This window comes from Lepidochelys olivacea (genome assembly GCF_965140295.1).
Source record: "Lepidochelys olivacea isolate rLepOli2 genome assembly, chromosome: 7".
Taxonomy (NCBI): Eukaryota; Metazoa; Chordata; order Testudines; family Cheloniidae; genus Lepidochelys; species Lepidochelys olivacea.
The window spans coordinates 6,429-34,114 of NC_140417.1; the positions used below are offsets into that span (position 1 = coordinate 6,429).

Consider the following 27,686-nt stretch of genomic DNA (forward strand, 5'->3'; position numbering starts at 1 on the left):
ACCCTGACCCCCGACACTGACCCCCGACCCTAAACCCTAACCCTCACCCCAACCCTAAACCCAACCCCTAACCCTAACCCCTAACTCTAAACCCTAACCCTCAACCTCACCCTAACCCCAACCTGAACCCCTCACCCCAACCCCCACCCTCACCCCGAACCCTGACCCTATCCCCTCCCCTTACCCCTAAACCCTCACCCCAACCTAACCATAACCCTAACCCTAAACCCTAGACCCTAACCCAACCCTCACCCTAACCGTAAACCCTAACCCTAACCTTCACCCCTACCCTCACCCCTCACCCTACCCCTAACCCTCCCCCTCCACCCTTAACCCTAACCCCAATCCCTTAACCCCCAACCCTTAATCCAACCCTAACCCCAACCCCGACCCTAAACCCTGACCCTCACCCTAAACCCTAACCCTCACCTCTTAACCTCACCCCTCACCATAAACCCTAACCTCTAACCCTCAACCCTAACCCTAGCCCTTAACCCTAACCCCTAAACTCTCACCCTAAACCCAACCCTAACCCCTAACCCAAACCTAACCCTACCCCTCACCCCCACCCCTCAAACCCTAACTCCCTTACCCTACCCTAACCCCCCAACACTAACCCCTAAACCTTAACCCCCTAAACCTAAACCCATAACCCTGACCCCTAAGCCTCAACCCCTACCACCTCACCCTAACCCAAAACCCTAACCCCCACTCTCATCCTAAACCCTAACCCCAAACCCCACCCTCACCATGAACCCTAACCCCTAAAACCTAACCCTAAACCCAACCCTTGACTCTTACCCTACCCCTAAACCCTAACTCAAGTGGGTAAATAACACTTCCCTATTCATGTTCTCTGTGCCATTTATGATTTCATAGCTCTCTATCATGTTCCCCCTTAGTCATCTCTTTTCTAAGATGAACAGCCCTGGTCTTTTTAATCTCTCTCCATGTTGAAGTTGTTCTAGACATGGGATGAGATGTCCTGCCTTGAGTGCATGGGACTGGACTAGAAGACCTCTTGAGGTCCCTTCCAGTCCAACCATTCTATGATTTTTATACCACTAATAATTTTTGTCATTCTGTGGTGGGGAGAGAGAGGAGTGTCAATAATACACTTTGGCAAAATTATTTTCCAGTGAGCTACTGGGCAAGGATGAACACCCTAACCCTAGGAGGAGTTAAGAGACATTTACTCTTTGACCACTTGGCTATCCCTGATAGTGAGTAAGGTTAAAGCCCTAAGCTCCATTTTCATGGGGTTTACAGACCGCACAAAGAGACTAAGAGAGTGAAGGAGCAGTACTGAGTCAAGAGGACCCTAAGTGTATCACAGGATCTGGTCCAAGAGATAAATATAGCTGGAGTGCTTGGTAATAGTGCCCATAATACAATTAAATTAACATCCCTGTGGCAGGAAAATCACCACAGCAACCCAACACTGTAGCATTTAATTTCAGAAACGGGGACTACACAAAAATGAGGAAGTTAGTGAAACAGAAATTAAAAGGTAGAGTGCCAAAAGTGAAATCCCTGCAAACTACATTGAAACTTTTTAAAGACACCATATGAGAGCAGAGGTGGGCCAACTATGGCCAGTGGGCCACATGCGGCCCGTGGGACCCTCCTGCCTGGCCTCTGAGATCCAGGGGCAGTGGGGGACAGGGAGAAGGGGTGGTTGGATGGGGCAGGGGTCCCGGGGAAGGGAGTCAGGAAAGAGAGGAGGGGTTAGATGGGGCATCGGGGGCAGAGGGCTCAGGGAGGGTCAGGGAGGAGTTGGATGGGGCAGGAGTCCTAATGGGGCCATCAGGGGGCAAGAAGTAAGGAGGGGTCGGATAGGAAGAAGCAGTCGGGTCACGCCTGGCTGTTTGGGGAGACACAGACTCCTCTACCCAGCCCTCCATACAATTTTGGAAACCCGACAAAAAGTTTGCCCAGCCCTGTAATAGAGGCTCAACTTAAATGTATGCCCCAAATTAAAAAACATAGTAAGAGAACCAAAAAAGTGCCACAGCAGCTAAACAACAAAGTAAAAGAAGCAGTGAGAAGGAAAAAAAAGGAATCCTTTAAAAAGTAGAAGTTAAAACCTAGTGAGGAAAACAGAAAGGAGTATAAACTCTGGCAAATGAAATGTAAAAATATAATTAGGAAAGCCAAAAAAGAATTTGAAGAACAGCTAGCAAAAGACTCAAAAAGTAATAGCAAGAAGTGCATCAGAAGCAGGAAGCTTGCTAAACAACCAGTGGGGCCACTGGATGATTGAGATGCGAAAGGAGCATTCAAGCACGATAAGGCCATTGTGGAAAAACTAAATGAATTCTTTGTATCAGTCTTCACAGCTGAGAATGTGAGGGAGATTCCCAAACCTGAGCCATTCTTTTTAGGTGACAAATCTGAGGAACTGTCCCAGATTGAGGTGTCATTAGGGGAGGTTTTGGAACAAACGAACAGTAATAAGTCACCAGGACCAGGTGGCATTCACCCAAGAGTTCTGAAGGAACTAAAATGTAAAGTTGCAGAACTACTGACTGTAGTCTGTAACCTACCATTTAAATCAGCTTCTGTACCAAATGACTGGAGGATAGCTAAGTGACACAAATTTTTTAAAAGGGCTCCAGAGGCGATCCCAGCAATTACAGGCCAGTAAGCCTGACTTTGGTACCGGGCAAACTGGTTGAAAAGATAGTAAAGAACAAAATTTTCAGAAATATAGATGAACATAATTTGTTGTTGAAGTGTCAACATGGTTTTTGTAAAGGGAAATCATGCCCCACCAATCTACTAGAATTCTTTGAGGGGGGTCAACAAGGATGTGGACAAGGGGGATCCAGTGGATATAGTGTACTTGGATTTTCAGAAAGCCTTTAACAAGGTCCCTAACCAAAGGCTATTAAATAAAGTAAGCTGTCACGGGATAAGAGGGAAGGTCCTCTCATGGACTGGTAACTGGTTAAAAGATGGGAAACAAAGGGTAGGGTGGGAGGAGGTATTTTTTCATATTCTCTGTGTATAAATAAAGTCTGCTGCAGTTTCCACGGCATGCATCCGATGAAGTGAGCTGTAGCTCACGAAAGCTCATGCTCAAATAAATTGGTTAGTCTCTAAGGTGCCACAAGTACTCCTTTTCTTTTTGCGAATACAGACTAACACGGCTGTTACTCTGAAACCTGTCATTATGCAAGGCACTGCATTTAGCCGTATGGAGTGGAACTCTATCAACTGCATGAAAAAACTTGTACAGATACAGACAGACATCATCTTCCTTTCCAAATGCAAACAGATGGACATCGTACCAAAAGGACTGAAGGTAAAAAATCCATTACAATCTACATACCACACAGACTATGCTGACAGCTTGTGCCACACGCTCTCAAAGAAACTGCGGAATCACCTGATCAACATCCTCTACAGCAAACAGGGAAAGATTAAGAATGAGCTCTCAAAAATGGATACTCTCATAAAAAACCAACCTTCCACACAAACTTCCTCGTGGCTGGATTTTACTAAAACTAGACAAGCCATTTACAACGCACACTTTGCTTCTCTACAAAAGAAAAAGGACGCTAAACTTTCTAAACTACTACATGCTACAAGGGGCCACAGCAATGGTTCCCTCAACCCACCTAGCAATATTGTTAACCTATCCAACTATAATCTCAGCCCAGCAGAAGCAGCTGTTCTATCTCGGGGCCTTTCCTTCTGCCCCTCCACCCCCACGAACATGATACAGTTCTGTGGTGACCTAGAATCCTATTTTCGACGTCTCCGACTCAAGGAATATTTCCAAAATACCTCTGAACAACATACTAATCCACAGAGACCTCCCTACCAACACTACAGAAAGAGGGATTCTAGGTGGACTCCTCCTGAAGGCCGAAACAGCAGACTGGACTTCTACATAGAGTGCTTCCGCCGACGTGCACGGGCTGAAATTGTGGAAAAGCAGCATCACTTGCCCCATAACCTCAGCCGTGCAGAACACAATGCCATCCACAGCCTCAGAAACAACTCTGACATCATAATCAAAAAGGCTGACAAAGGAGGTGCTGTTGTCATCATGAATAGGTCGGAATATGAACAAGAGGCTGCTCGGCAGCTCTCCAACACGAGTTTCTACAAGCCATTACCCTATGATCCCACTGAGAGTTACCAAAAGCAACTACAGCATTTGCTCAAGAAACTTCCTGAAAAAGCACAAGATCAAATCCGCACAGACACACCCCTGGAACCCCGACCTGGGATATTCTATCTACTACCCAAGATCCATAAACCTGGAAATCCTGGGCGCCCCATCATCTCAGGCATTGGCATCCTGACAGCAGGATTGTCTGGCTATGTAGACTCCCTCCTCAGGCCCTACGCTACCAGCACTCCCAGCTACCTTCGAGACACCACTGACTTCCTAAGGAAACTTCAATCCATCGGTGATCTTCCTGATAACACCATCCTGGCCACTATGGATGTAGAAGCCCTGTACACTAACATTCCACACAAAGATGGACTACAAGCCGTCAGGAATACTATCCCCGATAATGTCACGGCTAACCTGGTGGCTGAACTTTGTGACTTTGTGCTTACCCATAACTATTTCACATTTGGGGACAATGTATACCTTCAGATCAGTGGCACTGCTATGGGTACCCGCATGGCCCCACAGTATGCCAACATTTTTATGGCTGATTTAGAAAAACGCTTCCTCAGCTCTCGTCCCCTAAAGCCCCTACTCTACTTGCGCTATATTGATGACATCTTCATCATCTGGACCCATAGAAAAGAAGCCCTTGAGGAATTCCACCATGATTTCAACAATTTCCATCCCACCACCAACCTCAGCCTGGTCCAGTCCACACAAGAGATCCACTTCCTGGACACTACAGTGCTAATAAACAATGGTCACATAGACACCACCCTATACCGGAAACCTACTGACCGCTATTCCTATCTACATGCCTCCAGCTTTCACCCTGACCACACCACACGATCCATCGTCTACAGCCAAGCTCTGCGATACAACCGCATTTGCTCCAACCCCTCAGACAGAGACAAACACCTACAAGATCTCTGTCAAGCTTTCTTACAACTACAATACCCACCTGCTGAAGTAAAGAAACAGATTGATAGAGCCAGAAGAGTTCCCAGAAGTTACCTACTACAGGACAGGCCTAACAAAGAAAATAACAGAACACCACTAGCCGTCACCTTCAGCCCCCAACTAAAACCCCTCCAACGCATTATTAAGGATCTACAACCTATCCTAAAGGATGACCCAACACTCTCACAAATCTTGGGAGACAGGCCAGTCCTTGCCTACAGACAGCCCCGCAACCTGAAGCAAATACTCACCAACAACCACATACCACACAACAGAACCACTAACCCAGGAACTTATCCTTGCAACAAAGCCCGTTGCCAATTGTGCCCACATATCTATTCAGGGGACACCATCACAGGGCCTAATAACATCAGCCACACTATCAGAGGCTCGTATACCTGCACATCCACCAATGTGATATATGCCATCATGTGCCAGCAATGCCCCTCTGCCATGTACATTGGTCAAACTGGACAGTCTCTACGTAAAAGAATAAATGGACACAAATCAGATGTCAAGAATTATAACATTCATAAACCAGTCGGAGAACACTTCATTCTCTCTGGTCACGCAATCACAGACATGAAGGTCGCTATCTTAAAACAAAAAAACTTCAAATCCAGACTCCAGCGAGAAACTGCTGAATTGGAATTCATTTGCAAATTGGATACTATTAATTTAGGCTTAAATAGAGACTGGGAGTGGCTAAGTCATTATGCAAGGTAGCCTATTTCCTCTTGTTTTTTCCTAACCCCCCCCCAGATGTTCTGGTTTAACTTGGATTTAAACTTGGAGAGTGGTCAGTTTGGATGAGCTATTACCAGCAGGAGAGTGAGTTTGTGTGTGTATGGGGGTGGGGGGGATGTGAGAAAACCTGGATTTGTGCTGGAAATGGCCCACCTTAATTATGCACATTGTAGGGAGAATGGTCACTTTGGATGAGCTATTACCAGCAGGATAGTGAGTTTGTGTGTGTGGTTTTTGGGAGGGGGGTGAGGGGGTGAGAGAACCTGGATTTGTGCAGGAAATGGTCCAACTTTATTATCATGCACATTGTGTAAAGAGTTGTCACTTTGGATGGGTTATCACCAGCAGGAGAGTGAATTTGTGTGGGGGGGTGGAGGGTGAGAAAACCTGGATTTGTGCTGGAAATGGCCCACCTGATGATCACTTTAGATAAGCTATTACCAGCAGGACAGTGGGGTGGGAGGAGGTATTTTTTCATATTCTCTGTGTATAAATAAAGTCTGCTGCAGTTTCCACGGCATGCATCCGATGAAGTGAGCTGTAGCTCACGAAAGCTCATGCTCAAATAAATTGGTTAGTCTCTAAGGTGCCACAAGTACTCCTTTTCTTTTTAGGTAAATAGTAGTGTCCCTGAGAGATCTGTACTGGGTCCAGTCCTATTCAACATATTCATAAATGATCTGGGAAAAAGGGGTAAACAGTGAGGTGGCAAAATATGCAGACGATACAAAAAATACTCAAGATAGTTAAGTCCCAGGCAGACTGCGAAGAGCTACAAAAGGATCTCTCAAAACTAAGTGACTGGGCAACAAAATGGCAGATGAAATTCAATGTTGATAAATGCAAAGTAATACACATTGGAAATCATAATCCTGACTATACATATAAAATGATGAGGTCTAAAATAGCTATTACCACTCAAGAAAGATCTTGGAGTCATTGTGGATAGCTCTCAGAAAATATCCACTCAATGTGCAGCAGCAGTCAAAAAAGCGAACAGAATGTTGGGCATCATTAAGAAAGGGACAGATAATAAGAAAGAAAATATATTGCCTCTATACAAATCCATGGCACGCCCATATCTTGAATACTGCGTGGAGATGTGGTCACCCCATTTCAAAAAAGATTTGAATTGGAAAAGATTTAGAAAAGGGCAACAAAAATGATTAGGGGTATGTAGCATCTGCCATATGAGGAGAGATTAATAAAACTGGGACTTTTCAGCTTGGAAAAGAGATGACTAAGAGGGGATATGACAGAGGTCTATAAAATCATGACTGGTGTGGAGAAAGTAAATAAAGAACTGTTATGTACTCCTCCTCCTAACACAAGAACTAGGGGTCACCAAATGAAATCAATAGGCAGCAGGTTTAAAACGAACAAAAGGAAGTATTTTTTCCACACAAGGCACAGTCAACCATAGAACTCCATGCCAGAGGATGTTGTGAAGGCCAAGACTATAACAGGGTTCAAAAAAGAACTAGACAAGTTCATGGAGGATAGGTCCACTAATGGTTATTAGCCAGGATGGGCAGGGATGGCATCCCTAGCCTCTGTTTGCCAGAAGCTAGGAATGAGCGACAGGGGATGGATCACTTGATGATTACCTCATCTGTTCATTCCCTCCAGAGCACCTGGCATTGGGCACTGTCGGAAGACCAAATACTGAGCTAGATGGACCTTTGGTCTGACCCAGTATGGCCATTCTTATGTCTCCTCAGCAGCTGTTGCACATGCTCCAAATGGAGGATCTGTGCAAAAGGGGACTCAGACAGTCAAACAAGGGGAAAACAAAGGAGTGTGTCCAAAGAGAGAAAACCAGTTAACAGCTTCTAGTGACAAAGCAATCCACAGAAGTTTGTCTGGACCAGGGTAAGACCCAATCAGGAAGGTAGAGGCCTGCCCCTTTTCCTACCCCCACTCCATGCTGAGAGAGAATAACTGAACACTAGGAAGAGGACTAATGAATGCTCATGTGACTGACTGAGCCGGTGGGACCGATCAGGACCTCCTGCTGGGGGGAAAGTGGGCTGCAACCCTACCCCAAACCAAAAAGAGATCAGGGAGGTAGGAAGTGGCCCAGGGGAGGCTGGTCAGCTGCACGAGAAATTCCACACCAGGACCCAGAGGAGAGGGAGGGCCCACATCTCCTTACCGCCTCACTCTATCCAGAACTCTAATGCACTGGAGAATTGATGGGCCACAGCCTGTGCATTGGGCCTGTTGATTGCTGAGTCAAACCTGTTACAGGATGGAAAGTCTGTTGAGCCACAGCCTGTCCACTAGGCCTGCTGATCTCTGAGTCAAACCTGCTACATCAATTGTTGTGAATTCTTAAAACCAAACTGAAAAAGCATTTAGTACTGGAGATAGACTGTGTATAGCTCGCCTCAGAAAAGGCTCCTCTGCCCCAACATTTAACACTGTGGATCTCTTTCATGTAACTGACAGCTATACCAACTTCCAATGGCTGGAAGCTGAAGTTAGACAAATTCAAATGAGGTGCGGTGGCAGGGGAAGGAAAGACTACTTTTTAACAGAGAGCATAAATTACCAACTGGAACATTTTCCAAAATGAAGTGGTAAATTTATTATAACTTGGGAGTCTTTAAAGTGAGATAAGTCTTTTAAAAAGATATACTGAAATTCAGCTACAAGTTATTGGGCTCAATAGTATCACTTATGTAGTAGGAAAGAGTAATTCCCTCCACTGCAGGAATGACTGGATGAGATTTTCTGGTATGTGTTATGAAGGAGGTTAAACTAGATGAGCATAATGGTTCCTTCTGACCCTAAAGCCCATGAACATTGATGACACTATTGATGCTCTTCCTCACTAGGAGCAGCATTAAAATCTCTCATGTAATTAAAAGGCTCACATCTATTAAACCCTAGGTCCACTTAGTCTTACACAGGAAAAATCTTTGGCTCAAGAGTTTCCATCCAGTTTCACTTACAGGTTCCTTGTCCTGTGTCACTTTTGTCATCAGCAGGAGAGAGATCACTTGATCATTACTTGTTAGGTTCACTCCCTCTGGGGCACCTGGCATTGGCCACTGTTGGTAGACAGGATACTGGGCTAGATGGACCTTTGGTCTGACCCAGTATGGCCATTCTTATGTTTTTATGTTCTTATCTGTTCCAGCAGATGCAAGATCCATCAATAAGTGGAGACAAGCCCCGAGTGTGGAGATTCCTTAGGCTAAACCACAGGTTTAAGTTAAGCCATCACCCTTATGTGCTGAACCATAAACCACTCCTTCAGTTGTACTTGACTTAAACGGTTCTCCACCCTTCACCATGCATTCACCCAAAACAGCTTCCAGATTCCCTAACCCATTCCTCCCATGGTGCTCATTTTGTAAGCTATTCCTGTCCCCAAATGCTCACTCTGCACCCTTATCCTCCATCTGCTCACACTAAAAATGTCCTCTTCTGTCTCCACCCTAAACTTTCTCTCCTGGTGCTCACTTAACCACTCCTCTCCAGACACTTCCTTGAAGCATGCCCCAAGAGACTGACATAAACCACTCTTCACATTTTATTCCTCACTTATCTGCTCCTCCCACCATGCTTACTTAAAAAGTAGCAGCCATCTTAAACCACTCATCCCATACAGAAAGACAAACTAGTCTTCCCTGGCTACTTGCATTAAGTGTCCTCTGGTTCCCAGTGCTCACAGCAAGTGGTCTCTCTCCCACCCCAACATGCAAACCCTCAAACCCAACTTTAACCAGCTCCTCCGTACATGCTCACCTTTAAATACTCCCTATGCTTCTGATTTATAGTGGATTTTTTCAGCCTACTTAATACTTCAGGTATTAATCACTGGAAAATTGTATTAAAGAGTGCAACCAATCACATAATAGATTTGTACAAGATACACTAACGTAATTTATTAAAATTAGAGCAAGACAAAGGCATTTCTTAGATAATACCCCATCCCACTTCCCCAAGCAAAGAGAGAACAGTGGGAATTTTTCAGGAAGCAGATGCGGCATGGGAAGGAACAGGGACCCTCCAATGAGAAAGTCCGTTCACTATTCAAGCACCTCAGTCACAGCAGTACATGGGGAGAGAGGCAGTCTCTCTGATATCCAGGACTCATGTACTATAGAGCTGTATAAATCAGACACCTTGAATTGCACACAGATATCAGCAGTGCAGAAGTTGAATAAGTTTGTTCTTGGAACTAAACACCAGCTACACTATGGGCCAACTATAATTTCAAATGGTCTTCAACTGTAGTCTCCTATGAAGTTAAATCGGTAATGCATTTTGAAAGTCAGTCTACAGAGCAATAAGAGAGAGACACCATATCTTAACAAAACAATTTATTTTGACTGAGCAAAATGCACAAGGTACTCAAATGACAGCGAATTTTCTTGACTACAGGAATCCGCAGATCCATTGCATAGACAAGCAACCAATGGGAGCAGACTGCTTCTTCTACAGCATGTAACTACTTTTTGCCAGACTTCTTGATGCCACCACCAGCTGCCAAAAGAAAGAAAACCACAAAGACATCTGAAGCCTATACAGAGGTTTAGTCCCACATGCCAAATTTCTTCTACAACAACTTCCTTTATTACCACGTCGACTCAATCCCCTATCTAAGAACCTTCACCTCAACCACCACACTGTTTGTATTACAGTCCACCTGACTTTGAGTTAATGTTTTATGCATAATTTATTTTACTACTTTCTCAACTTCCTCATCAACACATGCTTTATTTTGTATAACAAGCTTTGCACTGAGACCGAATTCCTGTTACATCAGTTACGCACCTATTTTAGTCAGCAGGACTATGCATCCAGAGACCTCTTGCATCCATTCAAGAAAATCCTCTACTTTGTCCTCTTATTACATAAGATGTACAGCACACAAAACAGTGCTACCACCACTGAAAATCTGTTCATTCACCTCTCCGGTCCTGGTAACCACTGTGGGCTCACATGGGTGTAACAGCAAAATTTGGCCCACTAAGTCAGAAAATATACTTGAAAGGCTTTGCCTACAGTTTTTTCAATAACAATTTTTTTTCCTCTCCTCCTCCCACACCACGTCTGGGGAAGAAAGCCATACAGATTAACAAAAGATCAGAAAAAATGAGTCCCCATCAATGGCTCCACTCCCTTGTCAGGGACCCTAATTAGTCCTGAAAAACCTTTTGGCAGAAGGGCAAATGCTCACGTGGGTACAGCATGAGTGTCACCTCATCCACGTGGGCACCAATGATACTGCCAAGAATGACCTTGAGCGGATCACTGGAGACTACAGGGCTCTGGGAAGAAGGATAAAGGTGTTTGAGGCGCAAGTGGTGTTCTTGTCCATCCTCCCCATGGAAGGAAAAGGTCTGGGTAGAGACTATCGAATCGTGGAAGTCAGCGAATGGCTACACAGGTGGTGTCAGAGAGAAGGCTTTGGATTCTTTGACCATGGGATGGTGTTCCAAGAAGGAGGAGTGCTAGGCAGAGATGGGCTCCACCTAACGAAGAGAGGGAAGAGCATCTTCACAAGCAGGCTGGCTAACCTAGTGAGGAGGGCTTTAAACTAGGTTCACCGGAGGAAGGAGACCAAAGCCCTGAGGTAAGTGGGGACATGGGATACTAGGAGGAAGCACGAGCAGGAGAGTGCGAGAGGGGAGGACTCCTGCCTCATACTAAGAAAGCAGGACAAACAGCAAGTTATCTCAAGTGCCTATACACAAATACAAGAAGCCTGGGAAACAAGCAGGGAGAACTGGAAGTCCTGGCACAGTCAAGGAATTATGATGTGATTGGAATAACAGAGACTTGGTGAGGTAACTCACATGACTGGAGTACTGTCATGGATGGATATAAACTGTTCAGGAAGGACAGGCAGGGCAGAAAAGGTGGGGGATTTGCACTGTATTTAAGAGAGCAGAATGACTGCTCAGAGCTCCAGTATGAAACTGCAGAAAAACCTGAGAGTCTCTGGATTAAGTTTAGAAGTGTGAGCAACAAGGGTGATGTCGTGGAAGGAGTCTGCTATAGACCACCGGACTGGAGGGATGAGGTGGACGAGGCTTTCTTCCAGCAACTAACGGCAGTTACTAGATCGCAGGCCCTCGTTCTCATGGGAGACTTCTCTCACCCTGATATCTGCTGGGAGAGCAATACAGCAGTGCACAGACAATCCAGGAAGTTTTTGGAAAGTGTAGGGGACAATTTCCTGGTGCAAGTGCTGGAGGAACCAACTAGGGGGAGAGCTCTTCTTGACCTGCTGCTCACAAACTGTGAAGAATTAGTAGGGGAAGCAAAAGTGGATGGGAACCTGGGAGGCAGTGACCATGAGACGGTCGAGTTCAGGATCCTGACACAAGGAAGAAAGGAGAGCAGCAGAATACGGACCCTGGACTTCAGAAAAGCAGACTTTGACTCCCTCAGGGAACTGATGGGCAGGATCCCCTGGGAGAATAACATGAGGGGGAAAGGAGTCCAGGAGAGCTGGCTGTATTTTAAAGAACCCTTATTGAGGTTACAGGGACAAACCATCCCCATGTGTCGAAAGAATAGTAAATATGGCAGGCGACCAGCTTGGCTTAACAGTGAAATCAGACTTAACAGACTAGGGACAGAATGGCTAGGCAGCAGTTCTGCGGAAAAGGACCTAGGGGTGACAGTGGACGAGAAGCTGGATATGAGTCAGCAGTGTGCCCTTGTTGCCAAGAAGGCCAATGGCATTTTGGGATGTATAAGTAGGGGCATAGCAAGCAAATCGAGGGATGTGATTGTCCCCCTCTATTCAACATTGGTGAGGCCTCATCTGGAGTACCGTGTCCAGTTTTGGGCCCCACACTACAAGAAGGATGTGGATAAATTGGAGAGAGTCCAGCGAAGGGCAACAAAAATGATTAGGGGTTTGGAACACATGACTTATGAGGAGAGGCTGAGGGAACTGGGATTGTTTAGTCTGCAGAAGAGAAGAATGAGGGGGGATTTGATAGCTGCTTTCAACTACCTGAGAGGTGGTTCCAGAGAGGATGGTTCTAGACTATTCTCAGTGGTAGAAGACGACAGGACAAGGAGTAATGGTCTCAAGTTGCAGTGGGGGAGGTTTAGGTTGGATATTAGGAAAAACTTTTTCACTAGGAGAGTGGTGAAACACTGGAATGCGTTACCTAGGGAGGTGGTAGAATCTCCTTCCTTAGAAGTTTTTAAGGTCAGGCTTGACAAAGCCCTGACTGGGATGATTTAATTGGGGATTGGTCCTGCTTTGAGCAGGGGGTTGGCCTAGATGACCTCCTGAGGTCCCTTCCAACCCTGATATTCTATAATATTCTATGAAATCCTTGCTGATCTTAAACACAAAAAAGGAGCTTACAAGAAGTGGAAGATCAGACAAATGAGCAGGGAAGAGTATAAAAATATTGCTCGGGCACGCAGAAGTGAAACCAGGAAGGCCAAATCACACCTGGAATTGCAGCTAGCAAGAGATGTTAAAAGTAACAAGAAGGGTTTCTTCAGGTATGTTAGCAACAAGAAAGTCAAGGAAAGTGTGGGCCCCTTACTGAATGAGGGAGGCAACCTAGTGACAGAGGATGTGGGAAAAGCTAATGTACTCAATGCTTTTTTTGCCTCTGTCTTCACGAACAAGGTCAGCTCCCAGACTGCTGCACTGGGCAGCACAGCATGGGGAGGAGGTGACCAGTCCACCGTGAAGAAAGAAGTGGTTCGGGACTATTTAGAAAAGCTGGACGAGCACAAGTCCATGGGGCCGGATGCGTTGCATCCGAGCGTGCTAAAGGAGTTGGCGGATGTGATTGCAGAGCCATTGGCCATTATCTTTGAAAACTCATGGTGATCGGGGGAGGTTCCGGACGACTGGAAAAAGACTAATGTAGTGCCCATCTTTAAAAAAGGGAAGGAGGAGGATCCTGGGAACTACAGGTCAGTCAGCCTCACCTCAGTCCCTGGAAAAATCATGAGCAGGTCCTCAAGGAATCAATTCTGAAGCACTTAGAGGAGAGGAAAGTGATCAGGAACAGTCAGCATGGATTCACCAAGGGCAAGCCATGCCGGACTAATCTAATTGCCTTCTATGACGAGATACCTGCCTCTGCGGATGAGGGGAAAGCGGTGGACGTGTTGTTCCTTGACTTTAGGAAAGCTTTTGACATGGTCTCCCACAGTATTCTTGCCAGCAAGTTAAAGAAGTATGGGCTGGATGAATGGACAATAAGGTGGATAGAAAGCTGGCTAGATTGTCGGGCTCAATGGGTAGCGATCAATGGCTCCATGTCTAGTTGGGAGCCGGTATCAAGTGCAGTGCCCCAGGGGTCGGTTTTCGGGCCGGTTTTGTTCAATATCTTCATTAATGATCTGGAGGATGGTGTGGATTGCACCCTCAGCAAGTTTGCAGATAACACTAAACTGGGAGGAGAGGTAGATATGCTGGAGGGTGGGGATAGGATACAGAGGGACCTAGACAAATTAGAGGATTAGGCCAAAAGAAATCTGACAAGGTTCAACAAGGACAGGTGCAGAGTACTGCACTTAGGATGGAAGAATCCAATGCACCGCTACGGTCTAGGGACCGAATGGCTAGGCAGCAGTTCTGCAGAAAAGGACCTAGGGGTTACAATGGACAAGAAGCTGGATATGAGTCAGTGTGCCGTTGTTGCCAAGAACCCCAATGGCATTTTGGGATGTATAAGCAGGGGCATTGCCAGCAGATCGAGGAACGTGATCGTTCCCCTCTGTTCGACATTGGTGAGGCCTTGTCTGGAGTACTGTGTCCAGTTTTGGGCCCCACACTACAAGAATAATGTGGAAAAATTGGAAAGCGTCCAGTGGAGGGCAACAAAAATGATTAGAGGACTGGAACACATGACTTATGCGGAGAGGCTGAGGGTACTGGGATTGTTTAGGCTGCAGAAGAGAAGAATGAGGGGGGATTTGATAGCTGCTTTCAACTATCTGAAAGGGGGTTCCAAAGAGAATGGATCTAGACTGTTCTCAGTGGTAGCAGATGACAAAACTAAGAGTAATGATCTCAAGTTGCAGTGGGGGAGGTTTAGGTTGGATATTAGGAAAAACTTTTTCACTAGGAGGGTGGTGAAACACTGGAATGCGTTACCTAGGGAGGTGGTGGAATCTCCTTCCATAGAAGTTTTTAAGGTCAAAGTCCTGGCTGGGATGATTTAGTTGGGGATTGGTCCTGCTTTGAGCAGGGGTTTGGACTAGATGACCTCCTGAGGTCCCTTCCAAACCTGATATTCTATGATTCTATGAAGGTCTATTTGAGGCTGTAAGAATACAGACAACAGCAACCTTCCAATAGCAACTAGAGGCCCCAATCAGAATCAAGGCCTTGCTGTACTAAGAACTGGGGGGCAGGGGTGGGTGTGCACATGGATCAGCATTCATATCACACTTCCTGTTAGTACCTGGCTGGGACAAAGGAAGCTAATGATCCAAGCAGCACACCAAATTCGGTGATGAATCCTAGTGATGTACCACCTGAGGCATGTTGTGCATATGCTAAGACTAAGCAATGTGGAAACATGAGACATTTTAAGATCTTCAGGGCAGGGACTATGTAGAACAGACAGACAACAGAAGGTAGGGAGAAGAGATGGTGAATTTAAAAAAAAAAAGATTTTTTAAAAGGTCAACAAAATCATTTTTTGTATTTAAATACAGTTTTTAAAAATAAACATTTAAAAATAAAATTTGTAATTATGATAGATTACAGTATGTTTAGGCCTTAACATAGGCTATTAGAATCACGTACATTACATAAAAAATATAAGCAGTACATGTTTGCTACCCAAGTATTAAAGAAAGTCAAACCAATGAACTATTGGAAGTCAATGATTAAATACACAGAACCAGAGTTGGCTGAAGTGCTAAATTAGCTTTTCACAGCAGTAACCACTTTCTGCAGATACAAGGAGAATAATTTTATCTCAATTTATTCATTTAGTTTAGTTCAGTTCAACAACTAGTTAATTCAAAGTTAAGAAACTGATTGGGAGTTGAAAAAAACAGGAAAGTTTGTTTCACTCTTCCAATCTGTGAGTAATAACATGGTGTGAGAGGATGAGAACTAGTCGTTCCAAAATCTTGAAGGACATCGTGATCAGAAACAATCAGTTAAATTCACTAACTATAGCAAAACTTTTATATTAAACAGTTTTAAATGCAAAATATGTTTGATCAACTTTTTCTTATGTATCCTGCATATTTAAGATAGAATTTTATTTTTCTAATAAAAAGTGTTGGCGAGATGAAATAGTAATGGGATTGTCAGTGGGTACAGTTATTAGAATGGACTAGTTTGGGTCAATCAAGAAATCTTAATTGAATCATTCTGGTCTTCATTTGTCGCTCCTAATTTCTTGTGTGTGTTTAATAACTTGAGTAATTTGCAGTTAAAACCAGCTCACTTTGGAATTTAAAATAACTAAGGCTGTCAAGTGCAGGTGTTAACTGCAATTAATTAACTGAAAGCAAAATTAATGCATTAATTTTTTTAACATGTTAATTGCATACCTAGGACAGGGCGGGAGACATCGGCGGCAGGGGGGCTGAAGCAACCCCAACCCACAGCTTCCTGGGTGATGGTGGGACTGGAGCCCTGTGCCACAAACCCCACCGGGGGGGGGGGGGGGGGGGGAAGAGAGAGAGAAGAGGCTGGAGCCTCGAGTCCCCAGGCCTGACCCTATATTTGTATATTTGAAAATATAGAAACCGGCAAAAACTATTTAAATAAATGGTATTCTTATATTGTTTAACAGTTCGATTAATCACTTGACAGCCCTAAAAATAACCTAAAGTATAGTCCTTGCTATGGCAGTGTAGCAAAAAACATTAAAAATAATTTCTTAACTTTTGCTATCCTTAAGGCAAGCCAGTTATTGAGTGGGCCACTTACTAAGGGGGCCTTTCCCAGAAGCTTTTGTCTTCATCTCCGCAAGTTTCTTCTGCTCTTCCTTCTGTTTTTGCTTGAACGCCAAATCTTCCTGAAGAAAAGTCAACATTTGTTAGCATCTTCCCTCTGACCACTGCAGTGGACAAGGGTTTTGTGAAAAACAGTAAACTGGAGGTAAGCAACTGGAAATCATAAAATTACAGAAAACAAGAAAACCCACAGAACTATAAATCTCTTCTAAACTAAAGCAAGATAGCCATAGAATCATAGAAATGTAAGACTGGAAGGGACCTCAATAGTAATAACTAGACCATTCCTGACAGGTGTTTGTCTAATCTGTTCTTAAAAACCTCCAATGACAGAGGTTCCATAACCTTCCTATCCAGCGGTTCTCAAACTGTGAGCTGGGACCCCAAAGTGGGTCGCGATCACATTTTAATGGGGTCGCCAGGGCTGTTAAACTTGATGGGGCCTGGGGCTGAAGCCCAAGTCCAAGGCCCATAAAGTCCTCAAGCTTCAGTACCCCCACAATGGAGGGACTCAGGCTTCGGTCCCTCTCTCTGGGGTCTTGTAGTAATTTTTGTTCTCAGAAGGGGGCTGCGGTACAATGAAGTTTGAGAAATCCTGCCCTAGGCAATTTATTCCAGTGGTTAACCATCCTGACAGCCTAATGTCCAGCCTAAACCTCCTTTGCTGCAATTTAAGCCCATTGCATCTTGTCCTATCCTCAGAAGTTTAGAAGAATAATTCTTCTCCCTCCTCCTTGTAACAACCTTTTATGTATTTGAAAACCGTTATCATGTGTGTGTTCCATCCTGCCCCCTGTCAGTCTTCTCTTCTCCATATTGAACAACCCCAATTTTTTTTTCAATTTTCCCTCAAAGTCACGTTTTCTAGACCTTTATTCATTTTTGTTGTTGTCCTCTGGGCTTTTATTGGACACAATACTCCAGTTGAGGCCTAATCAGTGCTGAGCGCATCAGAAGAATTACTTATTGTGTTTTACAACACTCCTGCTAATACATCCCAGAATTATGTTCACTTTTTTGCGACAGTGTTATGCTGTAGATTCATATTTAGCTTGTGATCCATTATGACCTCTAGATCCCTTTCCGTAGTACTCCTTCCTACGTAGTCATTTCTCATTTTGTATGTGTGTAATTGATTATTCCTTCCTAAATGGAGTATTTTGCATTTGTCCTTATTGAATTTCATCCTATTTACTGCAGCCCGTTTCTCCAGTTTGTCCAGATCATTTTGAATTTTAATTCTATCCTCCAAAGCACTTGCAACCCCTCCCAGCTTGGTATCGTCCGCAAACTTCACAAGTGTACTCTCTATGCAGTTATCTAAAATCACTGATGAAGATATTGAACAGGACTGGATCAGGACTGATCCCTGACGGACCCTTGATATGCCATTTCATATAATATTAAATGCCCAAAAATTAACAAAATGAAGGTTGCCCAGTGCAGCCATGGGCCCTACCAGAATATGGAGAGTGGCTAAACTTTAACCTCTGGAAACCAGGAAATACGAAGTTAAATACATACCAGACTCTCAACGTAACCTTAACCCTTCCCTTTTTGAGCAATACCCCAACATGCTAACACCACACATAGCTCCTCTAAGGATGGAGTGCTGCTAAGGAACACCGTTACAGGTTGGCTTAAAAAAAAATAATCAATTTAACCTTCTAAAAAAACAACGAAGTGTTATTTTTAATTGAAATTATATTACTTGTCCTTTTTTAAATGAAACCATTTTAAAATTAAATTTGAAGTTATGACAACATAGGTTAAGGGCTAAATATACTACAATCTATTAGAATCTTTTACGTTAAATAGAAAGTATTGACCAGTATATGTCTGCTGCTTAAATTTTGAAGAACATCAAACTATTGAACTGGTAGAAGTCACTTATTAAGCACCTGGAATCAGAGTCTGTTGATGTGCTAAACGAAAACTTCTGACAGCACTAGCCTCTTTTGCACATGCAAAGAGAATATTTTCTTCTTTTCAGTTTATTCAACTAGTTCAGTTCAACAATTAGTTAATTAAAAGTTAAGAAACCGATTGGGAGCTGAAAGAGCTGGAGAGCTTGTTTTTCTCTTGCAGTCTACGAATGAAAAAAAAATAGGTGTGAAAGGATGAGATCTACTAATTCTAAAATCTTGAAAGACATGAAGGCCAGAAACCATCAGTTCAATTAACTAACTACAGTTACTACTTCCTTTGTTTAAAAAAATCGTTTTGTTTTAAATGAAAATGCATATTGTGTTAGACCTAAGAAAAAAAAGTATGTAGCCAGCACATTTAAGGTAGTTTGATTTAATATAAATGCAGTTTTTATGCATTTTAAAATAATTCTAAATTTCCATCCAAATCCAGCTGGACACAATTCATGAGCACAAAAATAACCAAGTAAATGAGAAATGCATCATTTATGATTTCCTAGCATAATAAAAATGTAAAACTTAAGAATCTGAAGAAATACATACGAAGTTATGCAATAAGTCTGCATCAATAGTGTATCCTCCTCGTTAGCAAGAAGTACCAAGTTTACCATAAAGGCAATATTTAGTTACAAATTAAAATCTTGTAATGGTTACCAACCAATGAGAATCAACCTTTTCTTTAGGAAAATAACCAAAATTACAAATGCAAAACAAAATTAAAATAAATTAGTTAAATCAAGAATTCTTGTTTGCTGATTTAAACTATGATTAAAATCAGTGACATGTACTGGTTTGATTTAAAACAATCCAACCTCAGAAGGGATGCAATATATTTGTAGAATGATGGGTGACAAACATGTTAGCGATGCATTTTGTATTTTAAAACAATTATGCTCTTTAAAACAATCCCCACAACAAGAAAACTCCTGGGCACCTCTGTTGATGCAATCTACACAACTCAGCACTGAGATGAGACATACTTGATCCCGCAAGATGCACATACACTTCTCTTCACATCATAGCAACAACTCTGCCAAGATGCTCCAACTAATCACTCCACCATTCAATAGAGCTACACCTAACAGTGAATGCAGCTGGAGTGAATGCAGATAAATGCTGGAATTCAAATGTGTGGAATAACACCAACCCAGTGGAACAGGCCATGTCTATACGTACAGCAGCACCAATGCAGCGCATCTGGTGAAGAAGTTCTATGACAACAGAAGAGCTCTCCTATCAGCATAGCAGAACCACCTCCACAAACAGCAAAAGCTATGTCAGCAGAAGCTCTCCTTCCTCTTATCTACCTATAGATTAACAGATTTTTAGGACCAGAAGCGAGCCATTAAGTAGCCATAAAATGCTATTCATATCAATGAAAATTCTGCAGCAAAACTGGATTAGAGTAAGGAGAGACCACTGTCCACAATTAAGGCTTGGTCTACACTATAAATTTATGTCAGTAAAACTACGTTGCTCAGGGGTGTGGATTTTCTACACCCTGAAGCAACAGTTATATCAACCTAACCACTAGTGTAGACAGCACTACCACCTCTTGGAAAGGTGGAGTACCTATACCAATGGTAAAGCTTCTTCATTCGCTGTAGCAGCTGCTGCAGTGCTCTAAGTGTAGGCAAGCCCTGCTACAAGCTTGCCTACAAGATGCTACAAGCAGGCCACATCGCAGACCAAAGAGTTACAGTGAGTCCGGGATTTACAACAGAGGCAGCTGCTTACTGGCTCTATGCAGTCTCAGCACATTCCATTAGCCAGCTTCTCAAATGCTGCCACCGTGGCTGCATGCGGCCACCTGGGCAGAGATGTGGGAGGGGGCAAAGCAGTGGCCGCTCCCTGCAGCACTGAGGGGCTCCAGGGGCAAGCTTAACTCTCCCTTCTCCCATCAGCCTTGGAGCTCTGGCAGCCACCTCTGAGCTTCAGGCCCCCACCCTCCCAGTTTAAGGGCTCTGGGCTTCAGCTGCAGGGCTCTTGGCTTCAGCCACCCCACCCCTGCTCTAGCCATAGGGCTCCGGCTCTGGGCTTCAGCCCACAGTAGCAGGGCTTCAGCAGTGCCAGCCTTACCTGGCACCATGGTCAAGAGGCAAGCAGGGGGGTGAGAGGCCATAGAAGGGAGCTCGGGGTGATTAACTATGTATCTACATTTCAATCATGCTTACTCTGGGTGACACCTACAGCTAGCCCTGAAAATGAAGAAGCCAGACGGTTTTGCTGATGAGCCATCAGCAAAGCCAATGGACCCTGGCAGAACTTAACCTTCCTGTGAAAGTTTTGGCCAGCCTTTAAGCAATGGCTGCTATAATATTGCATGAGCATGTGACCAGATCACATGTTTTTGGATTCCATCTTGCTATGTCTGGGTTTTTTCCACAAACCAGACTGAGAACCAAGTTTTGAAACAAAGGGTTCCTGCCATACGCTAAAGCTATATAAGGTAGGGACTAACATAATCTGTTGTTCTTCACTCCCCACACAAAGAGACCCCTGGAAATATCTGAGGAACAAAGATAGAACTGTGGGAAGTGCTGGACACAGACTAAAGGGATTTCTAGCCTGTATATCAGTGGTCACCAACCGGTTGATTGCGATCAACTGGTTGATCCTAGAGGATCTCCCAGTTGATCGTGATCTCCGGCGGCACAGCAGGACTGCTGCTAAGACAAAAAAGAAAAGGAGTACTTGTGGCACCTTAGAGACTAACCAATTTATTTGAGCATGAGCTTTCGTGAGCTACAGCTCACTTCATCGGATGCATACCGTGGAAGCTGCAGAAGACATTATATACACACCATGGTCTCTGTGTGTATATAATGTCTTCTGCAGCTTCCACGGTATGCATCCGATGAAGTGAGCTATAGCTCACGAAAGCTCATGCTCAAATAAATTGGTTAGTCTCTAAGGTGCCACAAGTACTCCTTTTCTTTTTGCGAATACAGACTAACATGGCTGTTACTCTGAAACCTGCTGCTAAGACAGGATCCCAGCCTGCCCCAGCCCCATGCCACTCCCGGAAGTGGCCAGTGCAGCCCTGGGGGCAGGGGTCTCCCTCCGCACACTGCTCCTGCCTGCAAGCATTGCTCCCGCAGCTCCCATTGGTTGGGAACAGGGAGCTGTGGCCAATGGGAACTGTGGGGGTGGTGCTTGCAAAGGGGCAGCGCACAGAGCCACATGCTGCCCCCCACTCCTCCCAGGGACCACAGGGGCGTGTTGGCCCCTTCCAGGAGCAGCATGTGGCCCCTTCCGGGGACAGCAAGTGACGGGGGGTGAGAGAGGGAATGAGTGGGGCGGGGCTTTGGAGAAGGGTTGGGGTAGATCCTCAGTTGCCTTTAAACTCAAAAAGTAATCTTGGGAGTAAAAAGGTTGGAGACCACAGTTGTATATGTAAACCTGAGAAACCCAAGCTGTAAAGCTAACGCAGCTTGTGCCTTAAGAATCTGCAAGTCTGCCTGTACCATCAGTTAGGGTGAGAATCTGCTAATTCATATCCAATCTATCTAGTACATTAAGCTTAGTGTGCGGTTTGTTTTTTTTATTTGCTAGGTAACCTGCTTTGATCCGTTCACTATCCCTTATAATCACTTAAAAATCTATCCTTTGTAGTTAATAAACTTGTTTTTGCTTTATCTAGACCAGTGAGGTTGAGTGAAATGCATGGGAAATCGTAGCTCAAGGGGCAAAGGCTGTTGCATATTCCTCTCCACATTGAGGGGGAGGTGAACTGGACAATAAATTCATACTGGTTGGGGTTTGGACTGAGGCAGGACAGTAAAGCTCTGGGGTCCTAGGCTGGGAAGCTGGTGGTTATTTTGTCTGTAGCCTCTCTATTGTTGGTTCACATGCAGTGGCTGGTCAGAGAGCCTGCATGTAACTGCAGCTGGGTCGGTGTGTCCGTACCTGTGGGTATACTGGTGGAAATGTAAGACCGGGAGCATGTCTGCAGCTTGTCACAGCAGCACAGTGTGAGAGGGAGCCCAGGCTGGTGGGTCAGAGGGCTCAGCGGTACCCCAGTTTCAGGTGGTACCCCAGGGGGAACATATCACAGTGCATATTTGTTTTTCCTAAAGCTAAGCTCCTGGCCCTCAGAGTACAGACTTTGGAGACCAGAGTGGCTAAACTGGAGGAGCTGAGACAGACAGAAGTACATAGATGAGACTTTCTGGGACACAGTAGAACGGTCCCACCCCCCAGTCTGACAGCCTCTGTGCTGTTGAGGAGGATCAAAGTCGCAGGGAAGGACAACATCCAACTAGAACAGAGGGAAACAATCCTATAGTTGGGACCCTCCTTCCAGATGACGTTGTGGTATCCTCTCACACAGAGGTTACCTCTCCAGGGGAGGGAACTCCAGTTATTAGAAAGAGACAGGTAATAGTTATGGGGAATTTGATCATTAGAAACATAGATAGCTGTGTTTGCGATGACTGGGAGAACCGCATGGTGACTTGCCTGCCTGGCGCAAAGGTTGCAGATCTCTCGAGACATCTAGAAGGACTTATGTGTAGTGCTGGGGAGGAGCTGGTGGTTGTGGTACATGTAGGTACCAGTGACATAGGGAAGGATAGGAGGGAGGTCCTGGAGGCCAAATTTAGGCTGCTAGGTAAGAGATTGAAATCCAGAACCTCCATGGTAGCATTCTCTGAAATGCTTCCAGTTCCACGCACAGGGCCAGTTAGATAAGCAGAATTGCAGGGTCTCAATGCATGGATGAGACAATTGTGTAGGGAGGAGGAGTATAGATTAGGAACTGGGGAAACTTTTGGGAAAGGGAGAACCTGTACAGGAAGGATGGGCTCCATCTAAACCAAAATGGAACCAGATTGCTTGCACTTAAAATTAAAAAGGTTGTAGAGAAGTTTTTAAACCAAGGGCTGGGGGAAAGCCAACAGGTGTGGAGGAGCACGTGGTTCGGACAAACATCCCTTAGGAGAGGATCTATTAATGGAGATTTTCTATGTCCTAGTAAGGAGGAGAGGATGGAATATGATAAAATACAGGTAGGATCTGATGAGAAACAGTCAAATGAAAAAAAATCCCATTCAATTACATCATGTAATGGCAGACAGCTGAAAAGTGACAAGTTTTTAAAGTGTTAATATACAAATACTAGAAGTCTAAATAATAACATGGGTGAACTAGAGTACCTTGTATTAAATGAGGATATTGGTATAACAGGCATCACAGAAACTTGGTGAAATGAGAATAATGGGACACAGTAATATCAGGGAACAAAATATACAGTTTGTGCTGATGCGGGAGTGGCTCTATATGTGAAAGAAAGCATAGAATCAAATGAAGTAAAAATCTTAAATAAACCAAACTGTATCACAGAATCTCTATGGATAGTAATGCAATGTTCTAATAATAAGAATATAGCAGTAGGGCTATATTACGGACTGTGAAAGTGACTGTGAAATGCTCAGGGAGATTAGAGAGGCTAAACATTTTTTTTTAAAAACCTCAATAGTAATGGGCAATTTCAACTATCCCCATATTGACTGGGTGCATGTCAACTCAGGATAGGATGCAGAGATAAAATTTCTAGACACCACTAATGACTGCTTCTTGGAGCAGCTAGCCCTGGAACCCACAAAATGAGAAGTAGTTCTTGATTTAGTCCTAAGTGGAGCACAGGATCTGGTCAAAGAGTTGAATAGCAGGACCGCTTGGTAACAGTGACCATAATATAATTAAATTTAACATCCCTGTGGCGGGGAAAACACCCCAACACCGTAGCATGTAATTTTAGAAAGGGGGACTACAGAAAAATGAGGAAGTTAGTAAAACAGAAATTAAAAGGTACAGTGCCAAAAGTGAAATCCCTGCAATGTGCATGGAAATTTTGTGAAGACACGAGAATAGAGGTTCAACTTAAATATATACCCCAAATTAAAAAACATAGTAAGAGAACCAAAAAAATGCCACCATGGCAAACCAACGAAGTAAAAGAAGCAGAGAGAGACAAAAAGGCATCCTTTAAAAAGTGGATGTTAAATCCTAGTGAGGAAAATAGAAAGGAGTATAAACCCTGGCAAATAAAGTGTAAAACTATAATTAGGGAGGCCAAAAAATTTGAAGAACAGCTAGCCAAAGACTCAAAAAGTAATAGCAAAAAAATTTTTTAAGTACAACAGAAGCAGGAATCCTGCTAAACCGGTGGGGCCACAGGATGATCGAGATACTAAAGGAGCACTCAAGGACGATATGGCCATTGCAGAGTAACTAAATGAATTATTTGCATTGGTCTTCATGGCTGCGGATGAGAGGGACATTCCCAAACCTGAGCAATTCTTTCTAGGTCACAAATCTGAGGAACTGTCACAGATTGAGGTTCATTTGAGGAGGTTTTGGAACAAATTGATGAACTAAACAGTAATAAGTCACCAGGACCAGATGGTATTGAGCCAAGAGTTCTGAAGGAACTCAAATGTGAAATTACAGAACTACTAACTGTGGTTTGTAACCGACCATTTAAATCAGCTTCTGTCAAATAACTGGAGGATAGCTAAGTGATACCAAATTTTAAAAAGGGCTCCAGAGGCGATCCCAGCAATTACAGGCCAGTAAGCCAGACTTCAGTACCGGGCACACTGGTTGAAACTATAGTAAAGAACAAAACTGTCAGACACATAGATGAACATGATTTGTTGGGGGAAGAGTCAACATGGTTTTTGTAAAGGGAAATCATGCCTCACCAATCTACTAGAATTCTTTAAGGGGTTAAAAAGCATGTGAACAAGGGAGATCCAGTACATATAGTATACTTAGATTGTCAGAAAGCCTTGTGATAAGATCCCTCAAAAAAGGCTCTTAAGCAAAGTAAGCTGTCATGGGATAAGAGGGAAGGGCCTCTCATGGACTGGTATCTGGTTAAAAGATGGGAAACAAAGGGTAGCAGTTTGCAGAATGGAGAGAGGTAAATAGTGGTGTCCCCCAGGGGTCTGTACTGGGACCAGTCCTATTCAACATATTCATAAATGATCTGGAAAAAGGGATAAACAATGAGGTGGCAAAATATGCAGATGATACAAAACTACTCAAGATAGTTAAATCCCAGACAGACTGCAAAGAGCTATAAAAGGATCTCTCAAAACTGGGTAACTGGGCAACAAAATGGCAGATGAAATTCAATGTTGATAAACGCCAAGTAATGCGTATTGGAAAACATAATCTCAACTATACATATTAAATGAGAAAGTCTAAATTAGCTGTTACCACTCAAGAAAGGGATCTTGGAGTCATTGTGGATAGTTCTCTGAAAACATCTATTCAATGGGCAGCTGTAGTCAAAAAAGCAAACAGAATGTTGGGCATCATCAAGAAACAGAAACAGAAAATATCATATTGCCTCTATATAAATCCATGGTACGCCCACATCTTGAATATGGCGTGCAGATGTGGTCACCCCATTTCAAAAAAGATATACAATATTGGAGATATTTAGATTTAGAAAAGGGAAATAAAAATGATTAGGGGTATGGAGTGTCTGCCATATGAGGAGAGATTAATAAAACTGGGACTTTTCATCTAGAAAAAGAGATGACTAAGAGGCGATATGATAGTGGTCTATAAAATCATGACTGGTGTAGAGAAAGTAAATAGGGAACTGTTATTTACTCCTTCTGATAACACACAAACTAGGGGTCACCAAATGAAATTAATAGGCAGTAGATTTAAAACAAACAAAAGGAAGTTTTTTTTCACACAATGCAGTCAACCTGTAGAACTCCTTGCCAGAGGATGTTGTGAAGGCCAAGACTGTAACAGAGTTCAAAAAAGAACTAGATAAGTTCACAGAGGATAGGTAGATCAATGGCTATTAGCCAGGATGAGCTGGAATGGTGTCCCTAGCTTCTGGCAAACAGAGGCTGGGAATGGGCAACAGGGGATGGATCACTTGATGATTACCTGTTCTGTTCATTCCCTCTGGGGCACCTAGCATTGGCCACTGTCAGAAGACAGGATACTTTGGTCTTACCCAGTATAGCCTTTCTCATGCTTGCAGGGAGCTGCTGGAGGTGAGCGCCCCCCCCCCATTCAACACCCCAAGTCTCTTCTGCACCTCAATCCCCTGCCCCGAGCATTTCAGGAAAATGTGTCAGACCCGCCATCAATAAGAGTTTTTTTTTTTGGTTGTGAGAACCCCTGCATTAGACCCCAGCTTCACTGTGGCCAGGTTACCAGTCAAGTTTACCTCCAAAAAACCCGGTTATAGGTGCCACTGCTCCCCAGACCCTAGTCCAAGGTGAGCAAAGTCCCCTACCAGTAGCCAGACCCTCAGCCCACCCACGAAGGGAAGAGCTCAGCACTGACTCCCACCTCGTCCATGTCCTTTGTCTGTTTCTTCGGTTGCTTCAGAGGTTTCTTCTTACCGCCTACACCAAGGGAAAAGGAAAAAGTGAGGCGCAGAGCCGGGTGTTCGCATGAGAGCTCCACCCCCACCCCAGGACCCTTCACGGGAGGAGGGAGAAAAGAGGAGAGGGACGCTCGCCCCAGAGCCCTCACGGGGAGAAAGGGAAAAGAGCGGGGGAGCGCGAGCGGCGCCCACTCCAGAGCCACGCACGAAGGGACGGCGGAAACACAAAGCCCAGCAAGTCTCTGTTTCCTCTGCGGCCGATCCGGGAAATGGGAAGGGCTCAGCCTCTAGCCGCACGAAAGCGAACCCTCAGGGCCGGCAGGAGAAAAGGGGACAATGGCTTTCTAGAGACCCCATTACCGTCTCTGCCCGACATAGCGCAGTGCAAGTCTCCACACGCTCCCAACCACAGCGCTGCCCGGAAGTACAAGTCCGTCGGCTTATCACTTCCGTCTGACTTTTTGCGGCCACCGTACAGTTTTAGGTGCCCGCTTCCGAGCTCAGCCGAGAGTGGTCAGCGCGTGCCCGAGATAGGAGAGACAGGAGTGGGGTACCGCGGCACGCGCTGAGAAGGGGTCGGTTGGGGACGCGCGTCAAGCCGGGCAGGTACTGATAAGGGGTT

The 27,686-nt window shown here is 44.4% G+C and overlaps 2 protein-coding genes across 2 annotated transcripts in view; one reads left to right on the plus strand and one right to left on the minus strand.

The window, feature by feature from the left end:
* Positions 1 to 10,158: 10,158 nt before the first annotated feature.
* TMA7 (translation machinery associated 7 homolog) lies at positions 10,159 to 27,557 on the minus strand. The gene is made up of 4 exons (XM_084633459.1): positions 27,425 to 27,557; positions 27,028 to 27,083; positions 16,743 to 16,830; positions 10,159 to 10,336 (listed from the first exon to the last, which is right to left on the minus strand). The coding sequence occupies exons 1-4, from the start codon at positions 27,438 to 27,440 to the stop codon at positions 10,302 to 10,304; spliced, it is 195 nt and encodes a 64-aa protein (XP_084489585.1). The 5' UTR covers positions 27,441 to 27,557; the 3' UTR covers positions 10,159 to 10,301.
* Positions 27,533 to 27,686, plus strand: part of CCDC51 (coiled-coil domain containing 51) — a 33,974-nt gene continuing 33,820 nt past the window's right edge. Inside the window, exon 1 of the mRNA XM_084633458.1 lies at positions 27,533 to 27,670. The gene's annotated coding sequence lies outside the window, so the exon portion shown is untranslated. The remainder of the gene's footprint in view (positions 27,671 to 27,686) is intronic.